The 12,210-nt window shown below is 44.9% G+C and overlaps 1 protein-coding gene across 1 annotated transcript in view; it reads right to left on the bottom strand.

Moving 5' to 3' along the window:
• Positions 1 to 3,158: 3,158 nt before the first annotated feature.
• The window catches only part of LOC140737388 (uncharacterized), a 64,725-nt gene continuing 55,673 nt past the window's right edge, over positions 3,159 to 12,210 (bottom strand). Inside the window, exon 6 of the mRNA XM_073063866.1 lies at positions 3,159 to 9,619. Within this exon, the coding sequence (XP_072919967.1) occupies positions 9,536 to 9,619 (84 nt within the window). The 3' untranslated portion in view covers positions 3,159 to 9,535. The remainder of the gene's footprint in view (positions 9,620 to 12,210) is intronic.

Below are 12,210 nucleotides of genomic sequence, written 5' to 3'. Positions count from 1 at the left end.
TTATTATTTTGTTTTCCTGCAAATCCCTGCAAGAAAATGAACCTCAGGTACTGTATGGTAACATATACATACAGTTCTGCTTTGACTTTGATTAGCCTCATCAGCTACTTCAACTCCCACAACACCAAAGGCATCCTCCATCCCAAGGCCTGGGTGAAGCCTTCAAGGCCTCAGTCAGGTTTCCACGGCAATATGCAGATTACAGAGGAGTGTTTAATGGCAGACACCAATCCATTTTCAACCAGCCAATATTTAAAATATATTTGAATGGGATTGAATACTCTCCAGTGAAGGATCAATTACTTTTTGGAGACAATTATCCACTTCTGCCCCACACAGCTTCTAGCTCAGCCAGAGTTGACATATTCATGGGATTCTCCATTCTGTAGCAAGTTGTGGGCACAGCTCAGTCCATCACTGGAACCAGCCCTCCCCTCCATGGTTTCTGTCTACACCTCTCGCTGCCTCAGTAAAGCAGCCAGCATCATCAAAGACCCCCACCCCAGACATTCTCTCTTCTCCCCCTCCCATCGGGCAGAAGATACAGAAGCCTGAAGACATGACCCACCAGGCTCAGGAGCAACTTCCGCCCTGCTTTTTGTAAGATTGTTGCACAGTAAAAGTGGACAGCAAGAGCAACAAGAATAAGATGGACTCATGACCTCACAATCCACCTTCTCGTGACACTCGCACCCTATTTTCTGTCTGCAATACACGTTCTCTGTACTTTATTCTGCATTCTGTTTTACCTTGTTCTACCTTAATGTACTTCGTTGCGTTGAAGTGTTCTCCAGTCTTGGTGCACTGATGATGTTTCCTTGTATGGTGATGAAATGTTTGCAAATGGATTGCCAAGATTGGAGAGCAACTCAACCACACAAGCTACACATTTTACGAGTTATTTCCATCAATGTACTTGCATTTGGAATGATCTCCGTGGATCACATGTAAAAAATGTACCCTGGTACACATGACAATATAATAAATTAGTGATTACTTCTGTGAAGTCATTGGCCAGGACACAACGGGAACCACATCCCAGTGAAGAACCCTGCCTTCCAGCCAATCAGCACTCATCACCACTGGGCAGTGCCAGCCGGATTACCTTGGGAAATGCCAAAACAACTTCGTGACTGACAGCTTTTGGGAGCCAATAGAATGTTGCCTTCCTTCCCACCGTCGCAACATGCTCTCACAATTGGCCCCCCCTTCCTCCCCTTGAGCCAATCAGAAGTTGTGAAGACACAAAGCTCGTCTATGATTGGAGCATTGCCAGAAACAGGGCAATATGGAACTTGTGTTAAAGGAAAGTTGCAGAAGGTTCCATAAGTTCCTGGTGATGCTCTGGAGAATCTAGGGAACAAGAACATCCAACAAATATTGGATTTAGTTCTACTTAGAACACGGAACATACAGCACAGAACAGTATTGGCCCTTCGGCCGACAATGTTGTGCTGATGTCAAAACCTAATCCAAGATCAATCTAACACTTCCCTTCCTCATAGTCCTCCATTTTTCTATCATCCATGTACCTAAGAGTCTCTTAAACGTCCCTAATGTATCTGCCTCTACTACCACTCCTGGCAGGGCATTCATGCACCCACCACTCTCTGTGTAAACAAAAACTATCTCCCCAGTATACTTTCCTCAAACACTTTAATAAAACCCTGTCACAGGAAAACAGCAACCATCAGAGACCCCCACCACTCAGGCCACGCTCTTTTCTCTCTGCTGCCATCAGGTAGAAGGTACAGGAGCCTCAGGACTCACACCATTAGGTTCAAGAACAGTTACTACCCCTCACCCATCAGGCTCTTGAACAAAAGGTGATAACTACACACTCACTTGCCCATTGAGATGTTTTCACAACCAATGATCTCAGTTTAAGGACTCTTTATCTCATTATTTCATGTTCTTGTTATTTATTGCAATTTATTTATATTTACATTTGCACAGCTTGTTGGCTTCTGCACTCTGGTTGACATTTCATTGATCCTGTTATAGTTACTATGCTATAGACTGAGCTTGTACACGCTGGAATTAAGGAGATTGAGAGGGGAACTGATTGCAACATATAAGATTATTAAGGGATTGGACAAGATAGAGGCAGGAAATATGTTCCAGATGCTGGGAGAGTCCAGTACCAGAGGGCATGGTTTGAGAATAAGGGGTAGGTCATTTAGGACAACAGTTAAGGAAAAACTTCTTCTCCCAGAGAGTTGTGGGGGTCTGGAATGCACTGCCTCGGAAGGCAGTGGAGGCCAATTCTCTGGATGCTTTCAAGAAGGAGCTACATAGGTATCTTATGGATAGGGGAATCAAGGGATATGGGGACAAGGCAGGAACCGGGTATTGATAGTAGATGATCAGCCATGATCTCAAAATGGCGGTGCAGGCTCGAAGGGCCGAATGGTCTACTTCTGCACCTATTGTCTATTGTCTATTGACTTGCTGAGTATGCCCTCAGGGTTGTATATGGTGACATATATGTACTCTCATAATAAAAATTACTTTGAACTTGAACTTTTAAACTTCTACCCTGTTGTATTAACCATTTCGCCTTGGGATAAAGTCTCTGGTTGTCCACTCTATCTATGCCCGTTACACACCTCTCATCCTCCTTCACTCCAAGAGAAAAGCCCTGGTTCACTCAACCTATCCTCATAAGACATGCTCTCCAATCGAGGCAGCATCCTGGTCAATCTCCTCTGCACCCTCTCCAATCGAGGCAGCATCCTGGTCAATCTCCTCTGCACCCTCTCCAATCGAGGCAGCATCCTGGTCAATCTCCTCTGCACCCTCTCCAATCGAGGCAGCATCCTGGTCAATCTCCTCTGCACCCTCTCCACGTCCTTCCTATAACAAGGCGACCAGAACTGAACACAATATTGCAAAAGTGGTCTAACCAGAGTTCGATAGAGCTGCAACATTTAAAGTGGGTAGAACAAAACTGCAAAATGGGTACAACAGTGTTGATGAAAAACACAACCAGCAGCTAGTTACATCCCTCGGGCCACCAGAGCGATTAAAAGCAGATTTCTAATTGAATTAAGAGACAACTGAGGCAGCTTCACAATATCCCAGTGTGATAATGACATCACTGCAGCTGAAGTGAGATTAGTCAGCAGAGACACGACAAAGCACAAATGCCGAGACGGGGGGAGCAAAACCCAAAACGTGGTTAAGGAAAAGGGGGACCACTTCACCCAGCACCTCCGCTTTATCTGCCAAAAGCGGTACATCCCAGTGGTCAAACATTTTAATTCCTATTCCCATTCCAACATGTCAGTCCATGGCTTCCTCTTGTGTCAAGAACACCATCATCCCCCAGACCATAAGACTACTGAACTCCTCGCCAACCCTCACGCCTTGTCACAAATGAAGCCCCAGTAGCGTTATATACTGCTAACTTTTTAACTTGTGTCATGCATGATCTGCTAATTTATTTGTGGTAATATTACATTATGTGTGGTGTGTGTGTGTGTGTGAGTTATATGTACTGTGTTGTCCATTTCATCATGGCTGACCCATTTCCCTCTCAACCCCATTCTCCTGCCTTCCCCCCGTAAACTTCCATGCCTGACTAATCATTTTGTTTTGATGAAACATGTCTACTGTGGAACAGACGCCAGAACATTGAATTTGTGGAGTGGTTTTAAGATTGGTTAATAAGCATTACCTTGTCTCTTTACCTATTTTATTCATCATTTTTCATTCATAATCTCAAATTAAGTAACTTCTTACAATCTTTAACCCATGCACAGTGTTTGGGGCTACATCCTGCTGCTGAATCAGAAAAGATCTATGGTTTATAAGGTTATGAGAGACATAGATCGAGTGGACAGGGAGTATCTGTTTCCCAGGGTAGAAGTGTCTAATACCAGAGGACGTGCATTGAGGGTGAGAGGGGGTAGATTCAAGGGGGATGTGAGGGGTAAGTTTTTTACTCAGAGAGTGGTGGATGCCTGGAATGTGCTGCCTGGTACGGTGGTAGAGGCAAATACATTGGAGACTTTTAAGAGACGTTGGGATAGACACATGGACGTGAGGAAGGTGGAGGGAAGTTGATACTATGTAGGTAGGAGGGGTTAGTTTTTGTTTTTTTTAAATTTACTGTTTAGGTGGTTCCGCACAACACTGTGGGCTAGAAGGCCTGTTCCTGTCCGGTTTATGAATGAGGAACAAATTTTTTAATATTTTTGTTACACTTAGCTGGTCAGGCAGCATCTGTGGAGGGAGATCAGTGGGTCGGCCGTTGCTACAGAGAGAAGTTTGATAACTGGTTCCGGTTAGTTGCATTTGGGAGTTTGATGGGTTATATCCTGCCTTCCTGTATAAATATGAGCTTGTTTGCCTGGTGTATTAGGAATGAAATGGGCGTACGGGGTGGAACTGCAGCCCCTCTTCATATTCCTTCCCACAAGGCAGAGCTGTACGATTATGCCAGATGTGTTATTGATCTGGCCAGCTGTTCCAGCTGTTCTGATCCCAGTGCTGCAGCTGGATAGTTTAAATTCAGGCAACGGCAGGCTCAATTTCAGCATTCAGAGAAACTTGGATGGGAGGGGTAAGGCCTGCTATGATCCAGGTGTGCGTTGATGGGACTTGGAAATCTACAGGAAAACTAGGATTGGTGGGTTCAGATTTGCCGTTTAATGTCCTTGTTGCTATTTTCTGGGTGGGTGACATGTTAGTTTTTTGTGTGAGGGAGGGGTTTGGGGATTGGGGGTCTGAAGTTCTTGATGCCTTGTTTACCTGGGTGGGTGACATGTTAGTTTTTTGTGTGAGGGAGGGGTTGGGGATTTGAGGTCTGATGCTCTTGTCGGTGTTTTTCTGTGTACGAGAGAGAGTGTTGGGGATTTGATGTTATGGTCGCTGTTTTTTCTCTCATGTGGACAATATATTAGTTCTTGTGCGAGGAAGGGGTTGGGGGGGTTTGGGGTTTGAAAGGTCTTGTTTTATTTCTTTTCGTATGGGGGTGTGTCTTTTCTTTCAACGACTGTCATGGTTTCTCTTAGTTTCATGTCTATCTGGAGAAGATGAATCTCAAGGTTATATTCTGCATACAATTATAATAAAATGAACCTTTGAACTTTGAACTTTTGACAGGCCTGTTTCTGTGCTATAGTGTTCTAAGCCGCCAGGACTCTGTAACTAAATACATTTATTAAAATCATAGTAATCGCGAAACTATCAAAACCCCATAAAAGTCTTTATGAGTTACTCCTGCCTTTCACAGAAGGAAAGAAACATAGAAAACCTACAGCACAATACAGGCCCTTTGGCCCACAGTTGTGCCGAAAATGTCCCTATCTCAGAAATTATTAGGGTTACCCATAGCCCTCTATTTTACTAAGCTCCATGTACCTATCCAAAAGTCTTTTAAAAGACCCTATCGTATCCGCCTCCACCACCGTTGCCAGCAGCCCATTCCACGCACTCACCACTCTCTGCATAAAAAACTTACCCCTGACATCTCCTCTGTATCTACTCCCCAGCACCTTAAACCTGTGTCCTCTTGTGGCAACCATTTCAGCCCTGGGAAAAAGCCTCTGACTATCCACACGATCAATGTCTCTCATCATCTTGTACACCTCTACCAGGTCACCTCTCATCCTCCGTTGCTCCAAGGAGAAAAGGCCGAGTTCGCTCAGCCTATTCTCATAAGGCATGCTCCCCAATCCAGTCAACATCCTTGTAAATCTCCTCTGCACCCTTTCTATGGTTTTCACATCCTTCCTGTAGTGAGGTGACCAGAACTGAGCACAGTACTCCAAGTGGGGTCTGACCAGGGTCCTATATAGCTGCAACATTACCTCTCGGCTCCTAAATTCAATTCCACAATTGATGAAGGCCAATACACCGTACACCTTCTTAACCACAGAGTCAACCTGAGCAGCAGCTTTGAGTGTCCTATGGACTCCAACCCCAAGATCCCTCTGATCCTACACACTGCCAAGAGTCTTACCATTAATACTATATTCTGCCATCATATCTGACCTACCAAAATGAACAACTTCACACTTATCTGTGTTGAACTCCATCTGCCACTTCTCAGCCCAGTTTTGCATCCTATCAATGTCCCACTATAACCTCTGACAGCCCTCCACACTATCCACAACACCCCCAACCTCTGTGTCATTAGCAAATTTACTAACCCATACCTCCACTTCCTCATCCAGGTCATTTATAAAAATCACGAAGAGTAGGGATCCCAGAACAGATCCCTGAGGCACTCCACTGGTCACCAACCTCCATGCAGAATATGACCCGTCTACAACCACTCTTTGCCTTCTGTGAGCAAGCCAGTTCTGGATCCACAAAGAAAGGTCCCCTTGGATTCCATGCCTCCTTACTTTCTCAATAAACCTAGCATGGGGTACCTTGTCAAACGCCTTGCTAAAATCCATGTACACTACATCTACTGCTCTTCCTTCATCAATGTGCTCAGTCACATCCTCAAAAAATTCAATCAGTCTCATAAGGCATGACCAGCCTTTGACAAAGCCATGCTGACTATTCCTAATCATATTATACTCCTCCAAGTGTTCATAAATCCTGCCTCTCAGGATCTTCTCCATCAACTTACCAGCCACTGAGGTAAGACTCACTGGTCTATAATTTCCTGGGTTATCTCTATTCCCTTTCTTGAATAAAGGAACAATATCCGCAACCCTCCAATCCTCCAGAACCTTTCCTGTCCTCATTGATGATGCAAAGATCATTGCCAGAGGCTCAGCAATCTCCTCCCTCACCTCCCACAGTAGCCTGTGGTACATCCCGTCTGGTCCTGGCGACTTATCCAACTTAATGCTTTCCAAAAGCTCCAGCACATCCTCTTTCTTAATATCTACATGCTCAAGCTTTTCAGTCCGCTACAAGTCATCACTACAATCACTAAGATCCTTTTCCATATTGAATACTGAAGCGAAGTGTTCATTAAGTACCTCTGCTATCCCCTCTGGTTCCATACACACTTTCCCACTGTCACACTTGATTGGTCCTATTCTCTCACGTCTTATCCTCTTGCTCTTCACATACTTGTAGAATGCCTTGGGGGTTATGTTAATTCTGCCCGCCAAGGCCTTCTCATGGCCCCTTCTGGCTCTCCTAATTTCCTTCTTAAGCTCCTTCCTAGTAACTTTATAATCTTCTAGATCTCTAACATTACCTAGCTCTCTGAACCTTTTATAAGCTTTTCTTTTCTTCTTGACTAGATTTATTACAGCCTTTGTACACCACGGTTCCTGTACCCTACCATAACTTCCCTGTCTCATTGGAACGTACCTATACAGAACTCTACACAAATATCCCCTGAATATTTGTCACATTTCTTCTGTACTTTTCCCTGAGAATATCTGTTTCCAATTTAAGCCTCCAGTTTCCTGCCTGATAGCCTCATAATTCCCCTTACTCCAATTAAACGCTTTTCTAACTTGTCTGTTCCTATCACTATCTCCAAAATGCTCTCCCACTGAGAGATCTGACACCTGACCAGGTTCATTTCCCAATACCAAAGCTGTTCCTCTTACCCGGTCTAACCCACCTCACATCCCTCCTCCGCATCAGTGGCATGTAAAGGAGGTGGTGCCTCACAAGGGCATCGTCTATTATTAATGATCCCCACCAGGCCATCTTCTCACAGCTCCCATCAGCAGGAGTACAGAAGCCTCAAGCTCCACACCACCAGGTTTAAGAAGAATTACTTCCCTCCAGCCATTTGGCTCTTCAACCATCCTACTCAGCCTCAGAATTGTAACACTATGGCCATTTGACACTGCAATGGGTTTTGATTTTATTTATGTTTTTCTTGTGGTAGCTGATACACTCTCTGTATACACATATTTATGAACATGACAATAAACTCGACTTTGACTTTGATCAATATGGTAACTTGCTGAATTTAATTTCTCCACCACTGGCAGCTGTGGCTTTGGCTGGGTGAACCTTTCTGCTTCTCTCACGCATTTGTTCTCTAAATCTCTCTCTCTCTCTATCTCTCTCTTTCACCCCCCTTCTCTTTCTCCGCCTTTCTCCCTCCTCACTCTCTTATTCCCTCTCTTTCTCCCCTCCCTCTCTCTTTTTCTCCCTCTCTCATTCTCCCTCTCTTTCTCAATCTCTCTCTCCCCCACTCTCTCAATCTCTCTCACTCTCATTCTCTCTCTCACTCTCTCAAACTCTCTCACTCTCTCACTCTCTCAATCTCTCTCCCCCACTCTCTCAATCTCTCTCTCACTCTCTCAATCTCTCTCCCCCACTCTCTCAATCTCTCTCACTCTCTCTCTCACTCTCTCAATCTCTCTCACTCTCTCATTCTCTCTCTCACTCTCTCAATCTCTCTCCCCCACTCTCTCAATCTCTCTCCCCCACTCTCTCATTCTCTCTCCCCCACTCTCTCAATCTCTCTCCCCCACTCTCTCAATCTCTCTCCTCCACTCTCTCAATCTCTCTCACTCTCTCATTCTCTCTCTCACTCTCTCAATCTCTCTCCCCCACTCTCTCAATCTCTCTCCCCCACTCTCTCATTCTCTCTCACTCTCTCATTCTCTCTCCCCCACTCTCTCAATCTCTCTCACTCTCTCATTCTCTCTCTCACTCTCTCAATCTCTCTCCCCCACTCTCTCAAACTCTCTCTCTCACTCTCATTCTCTCTCACTCTCAAACTCTCTCCCCCACTCTCTCATTCTCTCTCACTCTCTCTCTCTCTCCACTCTCTTTCTCCACGGGTGAAGCATGCATCAACAAGCAGGCAACTCTCTTCCCTCTCTCCTGGAGCGATGCCATACGAGAGTCATTGCTGTCATAGAATCATAGAATACTTCAGCGCAGAAACAGACCATTCTGCCCATCTAGTCTGTGCTGACCTATTAATCTGCCTAGTTCCATCAACCCTCCCCTTCATACCCCTCCCACCCATGTATTTATCCAAACTTTTCTTATGTTGCAGTGGGACCCACGTCCACCATCTCCCCTGACAGCTCGTTCCACACTCTCACCACCCTTTCAGTGAAGAAACTCCCCCTTAAATATTTCACCTTTCACCTTTAGCTCATGACCTTTAGTTCTAGTCACACCCACTCTCAGAGAAAATAAACCTGTCTATACTCCAAAGAATTTTGTACATGTCTATTAAATAAATCCCCCCTCATTCTCCTACGCTCCAGGGAATAAAGTCCTAACCTATTCAGCCTTTCCTGTAACTCAGGTCCTCAAGTCCCAGCAACATCTTTGTGAAGTTTCTCTGTACTCTTTCAATCTTATTGACATCCCTCCTGACCAGGACTGCACGCAATACTCCAAGCCCATTAAAAGCAAGGGAAGGGGTTAAAAGCTGTTTCCTAAATCCAATCCTGTCATTGACAGAGTGACATTGCCAATTACGGAAAGAGCAATAATGACTGAAGAGTGTAGCATGCATTACTGCACCATGTCCGTCCATGCTGTGGGCGATAACAGTACAGAGCCAGAGCAGAGGGTGAGAGGCTGGGATGACACAACAAAGGATGGTCAGGGTCATTGGAGCCGAGCGCAGGCCTCATCCCTGCCGAATCTCTCTCAGCTTCTTAGCAACCTCCTTCAGTTCTTCCTCAATCTTCACAAGGTTCCTCAGCTCATCATCCTAGGGAAGTCAGACAGAGTGGATCAAACGTTAGGGTCAGCTCCATTCACCTTTTCCGATTGTCTGCCAGTGACTAGAGATGTTCGGAAAGGGTCAGGGTTCTTTCCCTATCATGTGTCGATGCTTTGTATGACGGAATCGACAGCTTTGTGGCCCAGTTTGTGGATGATACGAAGATGGGTGGAAGGGCAGGTCGTGTTGAGGAAGCAGGGTGTCCGCAGGAGGACTTGGACAGATGAGAAGAACGGGCAAAGAAATGGCAGATGGAATACAGTGTTGGGAAGTGTACGTTGGGCTGGAAGAAAGGTAGAGATTATTTTCTAAATGAGGAAAAAATCCAGAAATCAAAGGTGCAAAGGGACTTGGGAGTCCTTGTGCAGGATTCCCCAAAGGTTCACTTGCAGGTTGGTAAGGGAGGGAAATGCAGTGTCAGCATTCATTTTGAAAGGACGAGAATGTAAGCAAAGATGTAATATTTATCAAGCATTGGTCAGACTACACTTGGAGTATTGCCAGTAGTTTTGGGCCTCTTATCCAAGATGTGCTGACATTTGAAAGGGCCCATAGAAGGTTTACAAGAATGATTCCAGGAACGTATGAGGAGCGTTTGATGATCCAGGGTCTGTACCCACTGGAATTTAGAAGAATGAGGGGGCAGCTCATTGAAACATGTCAAATGTTGAAAGGTTTAGTCAGAGTGGATGTGGAGAGAATATTTTCTATTGTGGAGGGGGGGGGGGGGTCTAAGACCAAAGGACACAGACTCAGAATAGAAAGACATCCCTTTAGAACAGAGATGAAGAGGAATTTCTTCAGCCAGAGTGGTGAATCAGTGCTACAGAGGCCTGGGAAGGCCGCGCCATCGGGTATATTTAAAGTGAAGGTTGAGAGGTTCTTGATTAGTCAGGGTGTGGAAGGTTACATGAAGACAGCAGGAGAATGGGGTTGAGAGGGGTAATAAATCAGCCGTGATAGAACGACAGAGCAGGCTCAACTGGCTGAATGGCCTAATTTTGTTCCAATGTCTTCTGGTCATATGGCCTTATACATTTACATGTATTAGGAGTTTGCTGTGGTAGATGCAGGGTGGTCCCTGAGAATCTCTGCAAAGTTCCCAAAGTTCAAAGTCCAAAGTAAATATATTATCAAAGAATGCATATGTTACCATATATTTCCAAATGATTTATTTTCTTGCAGGCATTTACAAGAAAAATGGAGAAAGACATTAGCAAACTATACATCAATAAAGACTGACACAACCAATGTGCAAAAGAAGACAAATTGTGCAAATAAAAAATAAATAATAGACGATAGTCAATAGGTGCAGAAGTAGACCATTCGGCCCTTCGAGCCTGCACCGCCATTTTGAGATCATGGCTGATCAACTACTATCAATACCCAGTTCCTGCCTTGTCCCCATATCCCTTGATTCCCCTATCCATAAGATACCTATCTAGCTCCTTCTTGAAAGCATCCAGAGAATTGGCCTCCACTGCCTTCCGAGGCAGTGCATTCCAGACCCCCACAACTCTCTGGGAAAAGAAGTTTTTCCTTAACTCTGTCCTAAATGACCTACCCCTTATTCTCAAACCATGCCCTCTGCTACTGGACTCTCCCAGCATCTGGAACATATTTCCTGCCTCTATCTTGTCCAATCCCTTAATAATCTTATATGTTGCAATCAGATCCCCTCTCAATCTCCTTAATTCCAGCATGTACAAGCCCAATCTCTCTAACCTCTCTGCGTAAGACAGTCCAGACATCCCAGGAATTAACCTCGTGAATCTATGCTGCACTTCCTCTACAGCCAGGATGTCCTTCCTTAACCCTGGAGACCAAAACTGTACACAATACTCCAGGTGTGGTCTCACCAGGGCTCTGTACAAATGCAAGAGGATTTCCTTGTTCTTGTACTCAATTCCCTTTGTAATAAAGGCCAACATTCCATTAGCCTTCTTCACTGTCTGCTGCACTTGCTCATTCACCTTCAGTGACTGATGAACAAGGACTCCTAGATCTCTTTGTATTTCTCCCTTACCTAACTCTACACCATTCAGATAATAATCTGCCTTCCTGTTCTTACTCCCAAAGTGGATAACCTCACACTTATTCACATTAAACGCCATCTGCCAAGTATCTGCCCACTCACCCAGCCTATCCAAGTCACCCTGAATTCTCCTAACATCCTCATCACATGTCACACTGCCACCCAGCTTAGTATCATCAGCAAATTTGCTGATGTTATTTTCAATGCCTTCATCCAAATCGTTGACGTAAATTGCAAACAGCTGTAGTCCCAATACCAAACCCTGTGGCACCCCGCTAGTCACCACCTGCCATTCCGAGAAACACCCATTCACCGCTACCCTTTGCTTTCTATCTGCCAACCAGTTTTCTATCCATGTCAATGTCTTCCCCCCGATGCCCTGAGCTTTGATTTTACCCACCAATCTCCTATGTGGGACCTTATCAAACGCCTTCTGAAAATCAAGGTACACTACATCCACTGGATCTCCCCCATCTAACTTCCTGGTTACATCCTCGAAAAACTCCAACAGATTTGTCAAGCATGATTTACCCTTGGTAAATCC

This window comes from Hemitrygon akajei, chromosome 12, assembly GCF_048418815.1.
Source record: "Hemitrygon akajei chromosome 12, sHemAka1.3, whole genome shotgun sequence".
Taxonomy (NCBI): domain Eukaryota; kingdom Metazoa; phylum Chordata; class Chondrichthyes; order Myliobatiformes; family Dasyatidae; genus Hemitrygon; species Hemitrygon akajei.
Note: the sequence above shows the minus strand (reverse complement) of the source record. Positions and strands in the feature narration are given on the sequence as shown.